This window comes from Misgurnus anguillicaudatus, chromosome 11 (genome assembly GCF_027580225.2).
Source record: "Misgurnus anguillicaudatus chromosome 11, ASM2758022v2, whole genome shotgun sequence".
Classification (NCBI taxonomy): domain Eukaryota; kingdom Metazoa; phylum Chordata; class Actinopteri; order Cypriniformes; family Cobitidae; genus Misgurnus; species Misgurnus anguillicaudatus.
This window is the reverse complement of record NC_073347.2, coordinates 6,934,026-6,954,304: the sequence shown is the minus strand read 5'-3', so window position 1 is coordinate 6,954,304 and position 20,279 is coordinate 6,934,026. Positions and strand designations below refer to the sequence as shown.

General features: G+C 34.9%; 1 protein-coding gene across 3 annotated transcripts; it reads left to right on the top strand.

Moving 5' to 3' along the window:
- The first annotated feature begins 368 nt into the window (after window positions 1-368).
- On the top strand, window positions 369-16,211 carry phf10 (PHD finger protein 10). Of its 3 annotated transcripts, none has more exons than XM_073872924.1 (12): window positions 369-508; window positions 932-1,038; window positions 1,146-1,276; window positions 1,364-1,447; window positions 3,645-3,769; window positions 3,973-4,122; window positions 5,544-5,653; window positions 5,845-5,995; window positions 6,112-6,249; window positions 14,851-14,959; window positions 15,227-15,415; window positions 15,928-16,211. In XM_073872924.1, exons 1-12 carry the CDS (start codon window positions 440-442, stop codon window positions 16,011-16,013), a joined length of 1,449 nt encoding a protein of 482 aa, XP_073729025.1. In that variant the 5' UTR covers window positions 369-439; the 3' UTR covers window positions 16,014-16,211. The 3 variants fall into 3 exon arrangements, with proteins under 3 accessions (XP_073729025.1, XP_055026324.2, XP_073729026.1); XM_055170349.2 differs by having other exon boundaries at window positions 3,645-3,787; XM_073872925.1 differs by lacking the exons at window positions 14,851-14,959; window positions 15,227-15,415; window positions 15,928-16,211 and adding an exon at window positions 6,331-9,940 and having other exon boundaries at window positions 3,645-3,787.
- The last annotated feature ends 4,068 nt before the right edge of the window (window positions 16,212-20,279 follow it).

Sequence of the window (20,279 nt, the reverse complement as noted above, 5' to 3'; positions counted from 1 at the left end):
TCATACAGACAAGAGAACATATAGTGTAAATAAATGTGTAAACATTACAAACAATGTGGGGTTAACGTCGCATAAAAAACAAATATTACTTTATTTTTAGTAATATCCTTTCAGTATAATCAAAAATATTTTCAAATTAAACACAATTTAATATAACATTCTCATATGTATTACAATATCATTGAATTTAATAATAAACATAATTTACCACGTTCACAATTGTTTCAAAATAAGGATACAACTTGAAATATAAAAACTTTAGATATTTAATAAATATTTGTACAACTAATATTAAATACAAATTTAATTAAGAAATGATCAATGAAATGTTTATATTAGTTTAAATGAAAAATAACCCATACTCGGTCGGAACCGTTCTTTGAGTTCCCACTTTCCAGTCGGAATGTGACACTCTTTTATTAGCAGCAAGAACAACAACATGGCAACTGTATTGTCGCCAAGACCGTGCGATAGCAATCCTGCAACTCCAGGAACACAGTCTATGAAGGTTTGTGTGTGTGTATTCGTGGCTACATTGTTGTGCACAACCACGGTTACTATATTGTAGCCTATTAGTTCTAAATGTGTGCATTTTTGAACTCCTTAATAGCGTGATATGCGCCACAGTCGCTTTATGTATCCGAGGTGATGACATTCAACAAACAAAGATGATTGCGTATCGTAATGATCGTTATTGTGGATTATGGTATCTTACGCATGGACGTGAAATATATATAAAGTAAACAAATATATCATAAATGTACTCTTTTGTTTATTGGACAACTAAATGACAGTCTGTCTGGAAAATACAGTATGATTTCATAAATATTATATCTAGGTTGCGCTTTGAAACGTATTGGCTAATTTACAGAATTGATTTTTTTCTTAAGTTTTTCTGACAGACCCTTGTTGATTTGTTTTTATTTTTCAGGATGACATTGAGGAGAACTCCAGCGATGGCAGTCAAGCCCCAAAGAGACGCAGGATGGGTTCAGGTGACAGTTCCAGGAGCTGTGACACATCCAACCAAGAGCTGGGGTGAGCACATTTAGCACACTATCAACTATCTTACTGAAGTCATTGTGTAAGTTTCACTCCATCCTGATGATATTGCTCTGTGTTGAATCTTTGTTGTTTTATTACAGAGCAACGTACTTCCCTGCTGAAAACCTAACAGAATACAAATGGCCTCCAGATGACACAGGAGAGTATTACATGTTACAAGAGCAAGTCAGTGAATATTTAGGAGTCACGTCATTTAAACGGAAATATCCAGGTATTTGCATTAAAATGAATCATTGTATTGTGGGTCCCCCCAAAACTTTAAATGATAGCTTATGACCTTTGTCCCACTTTACTCTAGATTTGGAAAGAAGAGACTTATCGCACAAAGAGAAACTGTATCTGAGAGAGCAGAATGTTATTACGGAAACACAGTGTACTTTAGGTAAGACTTCATTTATTCAGACTTTCTGTAGTATGTACATAAACTGTAGCAGTCACTACGTTTACAGGCACCCTCATAATGCTGTTATAATAAGATTTTTGTAATGTTACCTCATGTAAATAAAATACTTCAAAATAATGGCAACTGAATCATCAAAATGATAAAAAATAATGGGTATCATTCACTAATGTTTGCGTACGTTTTCATATTTATACACACATTTGGAGTGTTCTACATGAGCGCCGTGTGCACGAGGTTGGTAATTTGCATAAAACACACCCAAACCTGCGTTTCCGCAGCGCTAGTCCACAGAACATTTTTGAGCAGTTTGTCATAGAAGCAAACGAGCTTGAAAAGAAATCCATGATCATATTTGTTATCGGTAAAGTTCTGTTTTGCTTTGCATTTTTTATTTGGAAGGCAGTGCTGTCCACCGACTGATAACATTAAATAAGTATTGGATATGTTAACAAATAGCCTATGACATTTAGCTACTTAATATGATAGAGACACGCATCTGTATCTAAAATAAAACAGACAGAAGATCAAGTGATTGACGTTTGGACTTCTCTTTACATTAACATGATGTTTACATTAGGCATTAAGCAGAAATTTTCTAATAGAGATTTAAAAAGTGAGGAAGGAAAGCGTGAAGATTTGTCATTACATGCTTCTTCTTTGTAATTGCAGAAAAAATGAGTAGGCTATAATAATGATATAATATAATGTATATAATAATAATAATCTAGATATATATATATATGTATAATAATATATAATACAGAAACTATTATAAAATTAAATATAATCATGTAAATTTTATATATCAACGTTATTATAAACATTATAATTATAGCCTAGTATTTGATTATATTGTACGTGATTATTGCATACGAGTGGTTTTAGGTTTTCTTGAATTTATGCGTGCATTTAGAAGACATTTTGATACGAAAGTTTTTGTTGAATCACAATTTGTTTGTGAAAATATTGGTACGCACATCTCGCGCACAAATTTGTGCATACGCAGGCTTGGTGAATGAGACCCAATGTGATTAAAGGGATAGTTCACCCAAAAATGAAAATAATGTCATTAATGATTCACCCTCATGTCGTTCCAAACTCGTAAGACCTCCGTTCATCTTCTGTTAGAATGTGAAGCACCGAAAATACATTTTGGCCCAAAAATAACAAAAATTACGACTTTATTCAGTAGTATTGTCTTCTCTTCCACGTCTGTTGTGAAGCGCATGCGTGAGTGTAAAGTGTTTTGCCTGCAGTGTTTTATCTGGTGCGCCCCAGCTGTTTTTTTTGTGCCCGGGCTTTGTTTACAAGAGACACATGGTGTAAGTTTGAAAAAAAAAAACTTTGCAAACATGTCTGAAGATAACACGTCAGAAAAGAAGAAAAGACAATGCTGAATAAAGTCGTAATTTTTACAATTTTTAATTTGTCAAGGGGCAACAGATGAAAATTAGCCTGTGGGCTAACTCTGACTTATTTAAATTGTCTGTATTTTTGATTAATGAGTAGTAGTACTGTCCCTTTACAATAAATAAATGTCAATATATTACCTACTGTTTGTGACTTCACCCTTTGTGCTGCTGTACATTGGGATATGTGAACAGAGGCGGACACTACTTGAGTATTTTAAGTAAATTTTCCAAGCATCTGTGTGCATTATCACAGTGTTTTTTGTCTTGGGCAAAAATGTAATTTACTTCACTAAAATATTCACTATATTCTAAAGCATAGAATCATACTCTGTATTCCTTTTATATTGCATGTTAAAATTGATTTAGTACCGAATTACATAAAAATTTTGTACTTTTACTTTTCTTGAGCAAAAGTACAAAATTACTTTTTACTTAAGTAAAAGTAAAAAACATACTAGATGTTTAATGTACTTAAATATTAAATATAAACCAAAAACTTGTATTTATGAAATGTAGTGGAGTAATGTATGTTTTTCAAAGAAAAACACTGATAAAATACGAATACTTAAAAATGTACTTTTATGTAGAAAGTAAAAATACTTAAGTAGTGTCCGCCTCTGTATGTGAATAATAACCATGTAAACATCTTACTGTGATTTAGTCTTTACTCTTGATTATTGAAATAATCACATTATTGGTGCGCATGTAAACATGGTCAATGTATGAGTCTAGTCTCCTATTGACCCTTCACTTTTCTTCTTTAGGTCTTACTGCCTTACGCAGTGATGAGGTCATTGATCTGATGATTAAAGAGTACCCAGCCAAACATGCCGAGTACTCCGTCATACTCCAAGAAAAAGAGCGGCAGAGGATAACCAAAGAGTATTCGGTCAGCACACTAAGTGCAGTGAGTAACAGACACACACACTGATTGTTTGAATAACAGTTGTCATTTAGCGAAGAGTAATATTTGTTTGTGTCTTAAGCTTGTTTTTTTATTTTAAAAAAAGCTTTTGCAGGAATTATGATCATGGTTGGTGCTGCTTTGCTTAACATTTTTGTGCTAATTTGACTCTCTTTTCATTTTTGTAGCAAATGCAGCAGCAAAACCCTCAAAAAGTTGAAGCCAGTAAAGTGCCAGAGTACATAAAGAAAGCTGCTAAAAAAGCTGCTGAATTCAATAGTAATTTCAACCGAGAGCGGATGGAGGAGAGAAGAGCTTATTTTGACCTACAAACACATGTAAGATGGGTGTTTAATGTTTGTTTATTAGTTGTTGTTTGTTTTCTTTTGTCATTTTTTATATATATATATATTTTAAATAAATTAATTATGTTGGCCTAGCAATGGCAAGCAACCAGCAAAGTAGCATGGACAAAATTCAGTATACATTCAATATAACGCAAAGATTTTATCCTTACTTTCAAATTGTTGTAACTTTCCAGGAAGGCTTTGTAAAATCAACATTTAGGGCCAGATTTACTAAGGGCTTGCGTCAGTGCAAACACCTCTTTTGGCATTAAAAATGACGATGATTATCAGAATTTACCAAAGACATGTGAAAATTTAGCACTGGAAAGGTGTGGACACGTAGGCGTTTCTCTTTAAGATGCAACATTTATGGAAGGTGAAATAAATCACGCAACATGATTTACTAAGGCTTGCATTAGTCATTTTTGTGGTATTTGTGCCAATATTTAACGCCCAAAAAAGCATGTCTTAAAACACATTGGTCATTATGGAAATGAGTTTTTTGGGTTGTTCACCTGGGTATATATATATATATATATATATATGAAACACAGCACTTTTTTAAATAAATATATATTTATTTATTTATTTATTTATTTTTATTTATTTATTTATATATTAAAAAAAAGTGCTGTGTTATTTACTTATTTATTTATATATTATATATTTATTTATATATATATTTATGTATAAAAATATGTATATTTATTTATATATATAAAAAAATGCTGTTTTATATTTATTTATTTATTTATTTATTTATTTATTTATTTATTTATTTATTTATTTATTTATTTATTTATTTATTTATTTATTTATTTATTGCAACATTAACAAATACATAATAGAATTACAAAAAAACAATTGCAATGACAAAATAAAGTATTGTTCAGTAATTTACAGAAGATATCATATAAGAAACCATCATATAAAATTCTGATTGATTTCAAATAGAAATCAAGTTAAAGGGATAGTGCGGCCAAAAATGATATTAAACCCATGATTTACTCACCCCCAAGCCATTCGAGGTGCATGTGCCCATCATTTTCAGATGAACATATTTTCAGTTATTTTAGAAAAATATCCATATTTAAAACTTTATAAACAAAAATAACTTCCGTGTGTGCTGCATAAAGATTGTGCATGCATTGGAAAAAGATAGGTATGTATTAATTCGTCTAAGTTGAGGTAAGAACATAGTTAAATTTGTTTCCTTTAACAAACATAGAAATTGCATTCAAGTACAAGACTTGTCAGTAGATAACCTGCAGAAATGTTCACTTCCATCTTTTATTGCGCATTTACACTTTTTTGCCCTGTTTAGTAAATCTGGCCCTTAATGTTTCATATTTGTCACAACGAAATCAAATCTGTCTTTGATAGTGTCTGTAATCTTTTTCTTTCACCTGTAGATTATTCAGGTACCACAAGGAAAATACAAAATCCTTCCTCCAGAAAGAACCAAAACTGGTCCATACCCGGTTGCCCTCATCCCTGGACAGTTTCAAGAGTACTACAAAAGGTAAGTTATGAAGTAATTCATCCTTCATGCAGTACTTCCAGTCATCCTGTGCACGAAAAAAAATACATTTGATCAGTGAAAGTTTTGTGACTATGATGCAAAACAATAATAGTAATGAACTACTAGTAATGAAAATCACCAGTTGTTGTAGGATGTCACCCTTGAACGTATCTAATGCTTGATGTTTGTAGGTATTCTCCAAATGAACTTCGCTACTTACCCATGAACACAGCACTGTATGAGCCTCCACTGGACCCTGAGCTGCCAGCTCTGGACAGCGATGGAGACTCTGATGATGGAGAAGACGGGAAAGAAGACGGCAAGAAAAATAAAGGGTCCTCAGTAAGTCAATGTCATATCATGACTCCCTGAATTCTATAAAAAAAGAAAAAATGTGTAAGATTTATAATATACAGTAAATATGGTTAATTTGAATAAATGTTTTTGTTGTCTTACAGGACAGTTCGTCTGGAAACACTTCAGATGGAGACAGCCAAGACAGTGGAAACAAAGTCAAGAGCAAAGATCGAAGCGGGACCCAGAGCAAAGACGGCACTACTCGCTCCATCCAACACAAATCTGTCCCTGGGTACAAGGTAGAAGAAAAAAGCCCCTGATCTTTTTTTTTAATAACTCAACATCTCTCTTCTCCACTTTTTGACACCGCTCTTTTCCAGCACTTTCAGCAGAGACACTTCTGTCCTGTTAAACACATGCACTCACATACTCAGACACACTCCCCCTGGTGGTCATAGATCGGGACTGCACTCATCAATGGATTTTGTTTTCCTGTATAATAGTGGCACTTATTTTTTTTTTGTGTGCCAGAAACCCAGTGACAGTTTCTGTGTTCTGCACAGACCTTTGGAGCAATAATGTTTCTTGTGTGGTACTGCCATTAGTTTAGCTGCGATATACTTATTATTTACTTAGATAAAGTAAACAGTACTTCATATAGATTAAAATACCTCTGTCTATACCTGCCGACCTGCCTGTCAGGTAAAATGAAAGGCGAGTGAGCTTTTTCATTTGGCTGCTAAACACTATATGGTGTTTTACTTTACCTTTTAGTTCATAGACATAAAATAATATTAGCTTATATTAAAGGTGCACTCAGTAAACCCTCCATAACAAAGTTTTAAAAAGCACTTTTGATAGATGATTATGATAATATATACTTACATAAATGTGTTTAAACCATTTAATTTTTTTTGTTTTATTATATAGTTTACAAATTTAGGATATTTTCTCTGTGATGTTCTGCCCACTGAGAGCCGTTTGAATATATCTATCACCATACCGTAAATACTAGAAAAGATGATTTTATTTATGGGTGTACTCGCATTATGTGAACGGTACCAGAGTACGCTTGACCCCAAAGTATGGTTCATTTGGCTAGTGTGGTCTGTACCCGGGTACACATTGCAGAGGTGTCTCGGGGTACGGTTCGTTTGATTTGGGGGCAGGGCTTGCACCCCAGAATGCAAAACTTCAGCTATCACTCTAAAACATTTTGATACGTGTAGCACAAATACATACAGCCGTGCGTCACCACATCCCAAACAACCCCAGATAACAGAGGTGAGTTTGACATCATGTGCGCTGCGCGGACCAATCGATTTATGACATTAAAGCAAAATAATATTGAGTTAGAAAGATATGAAAGATTGCAACACATTAAACACTAAAATTAAACACACATTAAAACAATTAAGTCATATTGACCTTCTCTATTTCTTATGTGATTTAATTAAAGAAATAGTTCACCCCAAAATGCAAACCTTACTCACCCTTATGTCATTTGAACTCCCAGTGTTTTTTTTTCCAGAACCCAAACGCAGATTTGTTTTTTTTTAAGTCTTGTTTGGGGTGACAGATGGGGTCACAATCCACTGCCATAGTAACCAGAAAACCCTTCAGTCTTCAAAATGACCTCAAAGGGTTAAATAAATCACTTAACTGGACTTGTGTCATTAGGGGTGGACAATATGGCCAATTTAATAATGATAATAATGATAATGTTCTCTCTTTATTACCTCCTATCTATGGTAGGTTTTTTAACTCTTTCATCGCCATTGGCAAGATAACTCGTCAATTAAAAGAAACCGCAACTTATACAACCCGGACGTATCACCTCGCGTGAAAGAGAAAGAACTCCGTGTGTGTTTTGGGGATCGCTTTGAATCTGATCTCAATCAAAAGTCCTTCTCAAAAATGGAATCATCTCAGCTTTTTGCTCAAAATTGGGTGTTTTTTAAGAAACCTACCCATGTTTGAGAGGTGATAAAAGAGAACTACTGAAGGTAGGATGAAACTTTTTTTTTTTAAAGCAGAGGGTTTGTTCTTTCATTTGCTATATTGTTTGTTTATATAATTAAAGAAGAACATTTTCTGGAAGGCATTAAACTTTTGTTAAAACTTTTTTTTAAACACTGGTGGGGAAAGTGTAAAAGAAACAAAATTTTTATTGCATTTTTGTGAAGGACTTTTGATGGGGATCAGATTCGGAGCGATCATCAAAACATACTGTCGCTGTCCGATGAAAACCACTTATGTCCATTTTGCCGATTTTTTGATTTTTCGACGGATTGAATGTCCAGGATCATTTCCGTATACAGTATGCGTCACATACCTAAATGGCCAATGAAAAGTTGTGAAATCATGTCATCTGATTTTCACGTATATCCATTTGGTGTCAAAGCTGTCAATCACGCCGCGTATCTCCCGCCTGAGAAGCGTCTTGCCGGTCTCGTAAAGTTTCATCGAAGCTCAGCACTGGATATAGCCGAATAAACATAGCCTGTGAGACAATATCTTTCCTTCATCGAGGTAAACGTTCCCCCTGACGCCAGACGTACGTCTAGGAGTGACTAAATTACGGTGCGATTGTGCAAACAAAGTATCTGTTTAGCATAGTGTTATTTACGCTGGGGACATCCCACCGCTTTTTGAAGGCGTTTGGTTAAAATGTTCTGAAAAATCAAGCGATGCTTAAGACTGGTTTTGTGGTCCAGGGTCACATATGTTGCGTTGTATGCTTATGGTGTGTTTTCTTGTACATATGTAATGAAATTCATTGCACTCATAGACTAAACGCGCTTCTGTTTTCTACGGTATGGTGCTTTTGCATTGTTCGGTTGAGCTGGTGTTGCAGGGACTGTTACATGTGTGCAGTAGACATTGTTGAGGGTTTTATGATGAGTATTTTCTTGTTGTTGACTGTTATACGCTATGCCCATTTTTGATGCGCCGTTATTCAATATTTTTCCCGTCCTGCAATAATGTTTTTATCTGATCTTTTGTCCCCACCACTTTTCAACACAAACTGACGCCCCTGCTGTGTAGCATTACCATGTCAGTGTATTGATCCATTGTCCCTTCATAGCTTGCAAGAGACATTTAATACACTTATAATTAATATTAAATAAAGTAAGCGTATTTAACTAAGACGTAGGCTATTTAATAAACTGAGCGTATTCATCTGTCAATATGAAACGCGACTTGGGCATTCTAATTAATGATCGGAAGAACGCGTATCGACCACAGTTACTGTAAAATATGCACGTATGTCCATTTAAACTCAATTTTGGTCAAATGTGGATTATATCATGACACTGGCAAGAATATGGTTACATGTAAAGATGCCGTACCAAGTATGACAACGCTACATTTAACTGCTTTTGATATACAGTGTTTTTTTTCACTTCCTGAAAAGTAACCGTTTTGGACATACGCGAGTTTCATCGGGCAGCGACGATACACAGAGTTTGAACTGTTTGCTCTTAGGGAATATTTCTGGGTTTTATAAGTTGGGTAAGAGCGCCACCTGGTGGATAATAGTGGAAATACGGATTTCTGGATAAGACTCGTCATTGGCAGGGAAGAGTTTTCTCTTAATTGACGAGTTAACTTTATATATATGTATATATAAAGACATCTGCATTTGGGTCTAGAAGAACAAAGAAAAGACATTGGGGGTTCGTATAACATGAGGGGGAATAAATATTGGCAGTTTTCATTTTTGGGTGCACTGTCCCTTTAGGAACTGAAAATAATATCGATCATATTTTTTCACAATCTTTTCATTTTTATTTTTAACTTACTAATGAAACAGCCATGTTTTCTTAATAAGATGATATGGACTGGCATTCACATGCAACAATAGTAGCATACTGCATATATATTGCTAAATACTACCTTCTCCAAGTGTCTGTACCACAAACACAAACCTACTAAGTGCACCTTTAATCTTGGCTTTATTTAACTTCTTTAATAGTGATACATAAATTTTTTTCAGACATAAACTGGTTATCAAACTAATGTTTGATATAAAATCATGATGTTAAGGGAATGTCAGTGATTTTCAACACTGACTCTGTGTGCACCTTATAATACTTGATATATATCAGTGTTTCTTTTGCTTGCTTCTGATTGAATTGTGTAAGTTGTTTTGTTTTTGACAAAATGCTTACTGGATCAGCAAAAGGTTTACCTTTACACCAGCAATACTATAAAGCATTTGCTACATAAACGTAATAATAATCTCTTGATATAAAAGGAAGGTATACTTTGAGTATATTGTTCTTTAAATATAGTGATATTTAAGAACACAAACATGATTTATTTTGAGTAGTATGCCCACATTTGCTTGATTTTAAAAGTTTTTGTGCAATAAATGTTTTGATTTGAGTGTTATCCTGGTAAAAAAGATTTACGTATCGGTGTATTGAATTTTGAATCCCCCCTACATTTACTTTTCCCTGTAGTTACATCGTCTCAGGAAGTATAAGCAGTGTAATTATAACAGTAGCATGCTACCTTACTATTCTTACTGTTAGTGCAGTATGCATACTGTGCAGATCTTGAAGTAAAGTATTGCATGAAATGATGTGTCCCACAATACTGCTATATATTTAGTAAGCGAACTAGTATTACATTTTTCTCCTTTGGAAAGTAAAAACAGGTGTAACAAGTTTATAAGGTTTTCCTACAAAACTAAAATATACAAAAATATGTAGATTTCTTCCTTAGCTGGTATTATTAAGATATATAGATGCAGAATTATTTTATTTATTAAAGGCTCTTACAAAATGTTGAATACGGCCATATCATCATATCATCAACATATGTATTTGTGAAATCTGGATACATTGGTTAGACTTTAGTACTTTCTGGATCTAATTCAAATGTGTGTTTTAGTCACAATAAATCATTGTATGTTTAAAACCTTTAATTTATTGATAGCACGGTAGGTCCAGCTTCTGTTGATCCTCTCATTGTACAGTATGTTGTTGGCTTGTTTATTTCCCCCATTTGTTAAAAGTGTTTAACACAACATGTTCTGGATTTTGTTATGTGGTTTTTATCGATGTGATACCGATAGTATAGCCGATACCTATACTACTATGACAGACTGAAGGCTTTTGTCCTTTTGTTAACGGTGAGCTTGACTAACATCTGATCGTGAAGCCTGGCCATCCACTCTCCATAAGCCTTTGTTGTTTTTCATACAGCTGTGTCACTGCTCTTTTAGTATAATGGTTTTTATAGTACAGCCTTTGACATGTCAGTATATAGATTAACCGTCACAGTTATACATTTGAATAAAGAGGTTTTAAAGAAATTAGATTGTAAAGCGATTTCTTAATGGATGAGCACTGATTGAAAGTATCTATATTGCATACTGGGTGAAGTGCTGCTCTTGTACATTTGTGACCTAGTCTGTGAAAACCAAGTTAAAGTCATTTTGAGCGATTTACATTTTTCTACATACATTTTAAATCATGTGAAAGATTGAAATCAAACTTTGATGCTCCTAATCTCATCATTAATTATAAGACTTATTGGATTTCACAGACGGGGCCACATTTAAAGGGACAGTCCGCTTTTTTGAAAATATGCTCATTTTCCAGCTCCCCTAGAGTTAAACATTTGATTCTCACCGTTTTGGAATCCATTCAGCTGATCTCTGGGTCTGGGCCTAGCACTTTTAGCATAGCTTAGCACAATCCATTGAATCTGATTAGACCATTAGCGATGCGCTAAAAAATAACCAAAGAGTTTTGATATTTTTCCTATTTAAAACTTGACACTTCTGTAGTTACATTGTGCGCTTAGACCAACAAAAATTTAAAAGTTGTGATTTTCTAGGCCGATATACCTAGGAACTATACTCTCATTTTGTCGTAATAATCAAGGAGGCACAATGATATTACGCAGTGCCAGAAATAGTCCTCTGCTATTGAAAGTTACTAAGGGGACTATTTTCCGGCACTGCGTGGTATCGTTGCGCCTCCTTGGTTGTTGCGCCAGAATGAGAGTGTGGTTCGGTGTATCGGCCTAGAAAATCACAACTTTTGATTTTCTGTCGGTCTAAGCACACAATGGAACTACAGAAGTGTCAAGTTTTAAATAGGAAAAATATTGAAACTCTTCGGTTATTTTTGAGCGCAATGCTAATGGTCTAATCAGATTCAATGGATTATGCTAAGCTATGCTAAAAGTGGTAGCGCCGGACCCGGAGATCAGCTTGAGAGGATTCTAAAACGGTTGAAGGGAAAATTTGCCTATTTTAGTGTCTCTTTAAAGGATTACTCCACTTGCATGAAAAGGATACTGATCATTTACTCACCCCCATATCATCCAAGATGTTGATGTCTTTCTTTCTTTAGTCGGGGGGAAATTACGTTTTTTGAGGAAAACATTCCAGGTTTTTTCTCCATATAGTGGATTTTATTGGACCTGAATGTTTTAAAGTTTCAGTGCAGTTTCAAACGATCCCGACTGAGGCTAAGGGCCAATCTCATTCCCCTCTTACCCCTTCCCCTTTGTCTTCCCCTTGCCCCTCAAAACCGAGTGAAGGGGAAGGGGTAAGACTGATCGTTCGTCTAAAAAATGAGACACCACTCGATTACTTGAGCTGAGCTCAACAAATAGCGCATAACTTAGCTGCTAGCTAGCGCCTTAACTAGCGATTCAAAACAAAAACATTACAATTAAAAACGCATGGACATTTTATTAAAAGTATCATAAAAAATGAGTGTCATAATATAATCTCAATTAAACAGTAGAAAATAACATTACTTTCATTTGTGCGACTCCTTGAAAGTTCGACGCTCAGCCATAAAACATCTTGATGCCGGCCCTCCTGAGAAATTCCTACGTTAATGTTTACCCCAATCTTTTAAGTGTGCTCCTTATCACACTTCGTTTCAAGGGCTAAGTATCCCTTGATCAAACTGAGAATTGAGACGCCACTTCGCCTCACATGAATGCGCAAAACCGAGGGGAAGGGGTAAGGGGAAGGGGGTGGGACAGAGAAATGAGACGCACCCTAAGAGTCTTATCTAGCGAAACGATTGCCATTTTTGCAAAAAAAGTACTTTTAAACTTCTCTTCTTGCACTGGCCATGTTAAGAGCCAGGGCGACCTTTTGTATTACGTAATCACGTCAAAAATCTAAATTGCGGACCATTTTAAACAATAGACTGACACGAAGACATTAATTAGAATCATACATACAACATCGTCTGAACGCTCCTTTTTCTACACACTTGTAAATGCTGGGGCGGTATTTGCATAGGTCATGCGTGACCTTTCGACATGATTGTGTAATGCGTAAGGTCGTGCTGGCATGTCACATGGCTAGTTCAAGACGAGTAGTTGTGGTTTAAAAGTATTTTTTTTATTTTTAAGTGGCGATTATTTCGCTAGTTAAGACTCTTATGTCTCGGTTGGGATCGTTTAGAGTCCTTTGAATCTGCATTGAAGCTGTGAACTGTTGAGGTCCACTAAAGTCCAATATATGAAGAAAAATCCATCCTGTTTAAATCCTGAATGTTTTTCTCAAAAGGCTTTCTTCTCGACTGAACAAGGAGGGACATAAACATCTTGGATAAAGTGAGTAGATTATCTGATTTTTTTATGAAAGTGGAACATTCATTTAAGTTTTATTGGGCACTACAGTTTGTTTTATTTTGTTTGCTTATTTTTGTTTGTTTGTTTTCCTTTATGCTCCTTCAACCAAATAACTGGCAGAAATAATATTAGTAACATTTTGAATCTGAAATTGGCAGGTAAAATTGTATTCACGCACAAAAAGGTGTATATAATAGACATTGATTTCGAATCAGGATTTTTTTGAACTTGGTAACACTTTACAATATGGTTGTATTTGTTAACTTTTTGATTGGGTGGTTTCCTGGACAGGGTGGGGTTTAGATTAAGCCAGGACTAGGCCTTAAAGGAATAGTCTACTCATTTTCAATATTAAAATATGTTATTACCTTAACTAAGAACTGTTGATACATCCCTCTTTCATCTGTGTGCGTGCACGTAAGCGCTGGAGCGCGCTGCGACGCTTCGATAGCATTTAGCTTAGCCCCATTCATTCAATGGTACCAATCAGAGATAAAGTTAGAAGTGACCAAACACATCAACGTTTTTCCTATTTAAGACGAGTAGTTATACGAGCAAGTTTGGTGGTACAAAATAAAACGTAGCGCTTTTCTAAGCGGATTTAAAAGAGGAACTATATTGTATGGCGTAATAGCACCTTTGTGAGCACTTCGACTCGGCGCAGTAACACCCTCCCTCTCCCATTATGAGAGGGAGAAGGGGAGCGGACTTTTCAGGCGAGTCGAAGTACTCCCAAAAGTGCAATTACGCCATAAAATATAGTTCCTCTTTTAAATCCGCTTAGAAAAGCGCTACGTTATATTTTGTACCACCAAACTTGCTCGTATAACTACTCGTCTTAAATAGGAAAAACGTTGATGTGTTTGGTCACTTCTGGCTTTGTCTCTGATTGGTGCCGTTGAGTGGATGGGGCTGAGCTGAATGCTATTGAAGTGTCGCAGCGCGCTCCAGCGCTGACGTGCACGCACACAGATGATAGAGGGATGTATCAACAATTCTTAGTTAAGGTAATAACATATTTTAATGTTGAAAATGAGTAGACTATTCCTTTAACTAATGCATAAACTAATGTTAATAAATACAACCTTATTGTAAAGTGTTATTGATTTTTTTACATAGATAAAACTTGTGTCCTTAATAATAGATTTGGTCCTAGCTGGGGTATTTGACAAATATATACCTGTAAATGTATCTTTAGAAATCCTATTGTGTTTAATCCGAGTATAATATCACATGACCTTGGTCGCCATGGCGTTTATAGCATTGCTCTGCCGTTGCAGCCTAAGGTCATTCCCAATGCTATATGTGGCATATGTCAGAAGGGTAAGGAGGCCAACAGGAGAGGCAAACCAGAAGCCCTCATCCACTGCTCCCAGTGCCAAAACAGCGGTAAGTTTTTCAAAAACAATAACCCCAAATCACTCTTTAGTACTTAGCGTCATGTTACTTTATTGTATTCTACATGTAGAGATATGAACAGCACTCATGATGATTGGTAACTGTGGAGGCCACAAGGTCAAAGTCACCATTGTCTTAAAATGATTGAAGACGATTTGTTATTATATCTCAAGTAGTTTTCCTAAGTGCCTGCATCCTGGAAGTCGTGGTATTGAAAAAACGTGTTGATTTGTAGCAGAAGCCTTGCTTTATGTACAGGTCACCCGTCCTGTCTAGATATGAGCACGGGGTTGGTGTCCCAGATCAAGATGTACCCATGGCAATGTATGGAGTGCAAGACGTGCACCGTCTGCGAGCAGCCGCACCACGAGGAGGAGATGATGTTCTGTGATAAATGTGACCGAGGTTTCCACACTTTCTGTGTGGGCATGGACGCCATTCCTCTAGGTGAGTCTATCAAGTCACATCATTTCTCATACGACAATGTTTTTATACGCGCGACATTTTGTTTTCTCTGGACTTAATTGCAGCAGTGATCAAAATCCCATAACACTTTAAAATGTGGTTTAACAATGACCAGATACAGTGGGGAAAATAAGAAGACGACACATCAGCATTTTTATTAGTAAGGGGATTTCTAAGTGGGCTATTGACACACAATTTCCACCAGATGTAGCCATCAAGCCAAATATTGAATTCATACAAAGAAATCAGAACATTTAAGTATACAAGTTGAGTCATAATAAATAAAGTGAAATGACACAGGGAATAAGTATTGAACACAATAAATGTTCTGATTTCTTTGTATAAATATTTGGCTTGATGGCTACATCTGGTGAAAATTTTGTGTCAATAGCCCACCTAGAAATCCCCTCACCGATAAAAATGCTGATGTGTTAAATACTTGCCTTCCCAGCTGGAAGGCCCTTTTTTAACGTTTCTCTTTGTTTTTGCGACAGGTTGCTGGGTCTGTGATTTATGCAACAAAGAGATATCTACACCTCAGAAAAAAGGAATGGCAAAAACACCCAAAAAATCCAAATAAGTTCAAAAAGCCTTGAATTTTGATATTAATTTTTTACTGTTTCTATGACAACCCCATACAATGTTTTGTATGTTGCATTAAGGTTTTGTTTGTTTTGTAACTATTTTTTATTTAATTTTTATTTTTAGATGAGTAATTTTTTATGGTTTCAAATTTTGTATTGTTTAAAAAAGTTATAAATAAAGTTGAATAATTGTCTGTTTGTAAGCGGTTTTTCTTTTGATCATTCTAGATTCAAGATTTTATTTGTTACACACACGCACACACATTATTATATAATTACACACTACAAACAGATATGTTAAAACAAAACAATCAGTGTTATTATTGGAAACACTTTTTTTTGTATGTTACCTTTACTCAACTTGTGTTGTCACTTTTATTTATTTTAACACACGATGTGTTAAATAGTATAACACAAAAAATTTGTAAAAATTAACACAGACTTTTTTAGAATGTATACAACTTGCAATGAAATCTGGCCAACATATGGACTGTGCAAAATATTTAACCCCTTAATTGATGCTGTCCTGTGAGCGGGACACTTGAGTTTACTTCAATATTTTGAAGTAAACCTTTTAGCAGTATTTATATGCAGTGACAGTAATTTATTAATTTCTAAAATATTTGCGAATTTATTAAATATATGAATATGCAGCAAATAGTTGACACCTAGTGGCTGTTGTTGGTTAAACCACTTAAAGTGTAACGCAAACCTCATTTTTTGGTAATAATTTTATTTATAAAATATATACTTTCTTGCATTATTTTTATTTATTACAATAAATGTAAACTGCTATAACAATTTTTTATTTAACATTTTCGACTCCAGACGCTTCCATGAAAAACATTTTGAAAACTCTTTAAAACGAGACCAAGATAAGGCTTCTAGAACAAACAAAAAAATGCAAAAAAAAAGTTATTTAAAAAACGATTAATATTCATTTGAAAATGGTCTGCGCCAGTTAATGGGTTTAAGTTGCTCCCTCTTATATTAAATATGACTTAATAGTGCCAGTCATAACTAAAACCTTTAAAAAAACATTTATTTGAAAACCATCCTGTTGAAGTCATTATGCCACATCTCTTGTTATCAAAAGATGCAGCAAGGAGAGGGAGCAAGGAGCAGAGTGTTTTTACTATACCATAATGACCCAAGTCCATCATCTCACCTTTCACTGCTAGTGAATGGCAACTATCGTGTTGTAGCAGATGCCACGTGGAGGTCAGTAGAAAAACAGCAGGTAACAGGTGTGAGGGCGACCTTCATGCGAGACTGCTGCTGTGCCACCTGATAGGTGTGTATGCACCACAATGGACACGCCAACCTACTCTTTGGTAAAGAGACACTTGTGAAAGTTTTAATACAAAGGATTCAGCTTTCCATTGAGTAGTCACGGTTTGTTTTGTCCAAACCAAGGTGGCTGATGTCTGGCGGCTGGCGGTTTGTGTTATGTAACTGGATCTCATCATCTTCAGGTAGCTTTTCAAAAGTTTGCATTGTGAGTAAATGATATACCAACTTATAAGAAGGCAGATAGTGGATGCAGTTTCTGGCTATTTCTGGATCTAATTGTTCATTAGATTGACATCAATGATTGTACAGTATAGTTTTGTTCTGTTGGCTTATTAAAGCTTTTGTATAGCAGTTGTATCTATAGTTAAGTAGCCTATCACATCTAACAGAGCTACACTTTAAAAATTCCTTGTTGCACTTATATTTTTTAATTTTAATAAATTTGATTTTACAATTAATTTCAGCTTTCTTGAGATATACTTGAAATAATTCGACTTTTTTATAATTTATAGCAACTCTTCAGTAAAGAAAGTTGAAAAAGTATTTTAGTACGGTGGTCTTAGTTTAATCCAACCTATACATCAAACTAAGATTTTTGTCTGAAGTTGGTGTTTTTGTGTTTGTTATGGTTGATTGAAAAAAGTCATGACCATGTGAAGTTCCTCTGCGTAATCTCTCGCAACCACACGAGGGCGCAGTTACTCCGCTTTCATTACTCAACAATATTTGTATCATACTACCATATACGCATTAATAACAATATTGAATAAAATATTAAACTTTTTTTTTAATTAACAAAATCTAAATTTCGCAACAACCACTAAATACTTAATGTAACATCTGATCATTTAATAAGAAATAATCGAGATTTGTTCCTTAAAATTTTGTACAGGGTTATATTGTGGGATCCAAATGTCCCCCAGGTAATTCAAAGCCATAAACATTATTATATATAAGCCATAGATTGTTCTAGGTATTAGTTGATTTGTCTCACGTTAAACATTGCGGTAAACATTTTACTTTGGCACAATAATATCACATTGGAAAAATCAAGTTACCAATGACTCACTTTAGCTCCGTTGACATCCTGTTCATTTTTTCCCATCATATAAATAATAATGATAAAAGTTCAAATTAATTTTAATTTAAGTGTCTAAGTTTTACCACAATATATTTTGGCTTTCCTTATATATACAAAAAAGTTTATTTTCTGAAAGGTACTGTATAGCAATAATACAATTTATAGTGACAGTAATAACCCCTCTATCTTTGCCACTAGCGAAATCATCCATGAGTTTTACTGTACAAATAAAGCTGAATGAACCTCCACACAAATCCCCAGTGGGTTTAAAAAGCGCTTTTGGCATAGCAATGTTATGTAAATCCATCCATCAAGCCATACCAATCTGGTCAAAATATACATGAGTCTTAAACAGAGGAACAGATGACTAAATGCATTTCAATTTATTTTTAAAGATAATGTTAAATCTGTTTAATACTAACAAAGATCCATTTTAACTCAATAAAAAATAATCATTATAGACTTAAATTGAAGGAAGGACCAGAATCATGTCAAACACTTTAAAATAAACACTGTAAAAAGCTGGACCAACTTAAACAATTACTTGAATTGGTAACTAAAAAAAATTAAGTTTTAACTAAAAATGTTCACTTAAATATATAAGCAGAAAAAACTATTGATGTAATTTTTAAGTTGATTCAACTTTTTACAGTGAAGTTGGGTTGTTTCATTACATTGTTGGGTCAAATTGTCCAGGTTAATTTAAACCCAAGATTCGGGTTTGTCCAGATTTTACTCAACCATGCTAAACAACCCAGCATTTTTAGTGTACAGACTTATTGCGGAGATTAGTCTTCAATTTTCAGTCATTAAATTGCAATCCTAAACTATACTGTTTGCGCTTTTCACACAGAGATTACGGAAAATACACAAAAAAAAGGGGCCGGGATTTGTCTGGGATCGTTCGATTTTTGGTTCATTCACACTGCCAATGATTTTCCAGAATCTGTGCGTGCATTCACACACATACCGTAAAGATCCTGTAAAGACACGTGACGTATTTAAAGGAAAACACCACAGTTTTTCAACATTTTACTGTGGTTTTACCTCTACTTAGATGAATTAATTCATACTTATCTTTTTTCAATGCGTGCACTTAATCGTTGTACAGTGTGTCGTGAATGTGTTAGCATTTAGCCTAGCCCCATTCATTCCTTAGGATCCAAACAGGGATGAATTTAGAAGCCACCAAACACTTCCATGTTTTCTCTATTTAAAGACCGTTACATGAGTAGTTACACAAGTAAGTAGTGTGGTGGCACAAAATAAGACTTTTGTTTGGAGCCATAGGAATGAATGGGGCTAGGCTAAATGCTAACACATTCACGACGCGCTGTACAAAGATTAAAAGTGCACGCATTGAAAAAAGATAGGGATGTATTAACTCATCTAAGTTAAGGTAAGAACATAGTAAATGTTGAAAAACGGTGGTGTTTTCCTTTAAAGTCTTGGTAGCGTCTCGGCAAGTTTGCTAATTCTATGTGATTTCTCTCTCGAGATACCACGCGCGTGCATGTTTGTTTATGACAAGGGCATAAGGAGCGTGTGATGCGCTGTTCTGTCATGCTGGTGAATGATCTCAGCTTCAGCGGCGCGGATAGAGACCAGATCCCTGATTTCTGCTTCAATCCAGTTTGCAGACATTTCTCATCGTGTATGTTGATCTGCGTTTAACCCCTGTGTCAAAGGGCTGAAGCATTACTTCTTATTGCGATGGCACACACCTTATGGCATTGGTGCTGCCACACAGAATGCTTTCCGGGAATGTTACTAGGTCCTCTTTACGAGAGAGATCCTACAACATTTACAGTACATGTTAAGCCTCTGTGCCAATTTTATGGAAATGTTTTGGGACCTAAAGGCTGTGTGAATAATATGTCACTTTTAA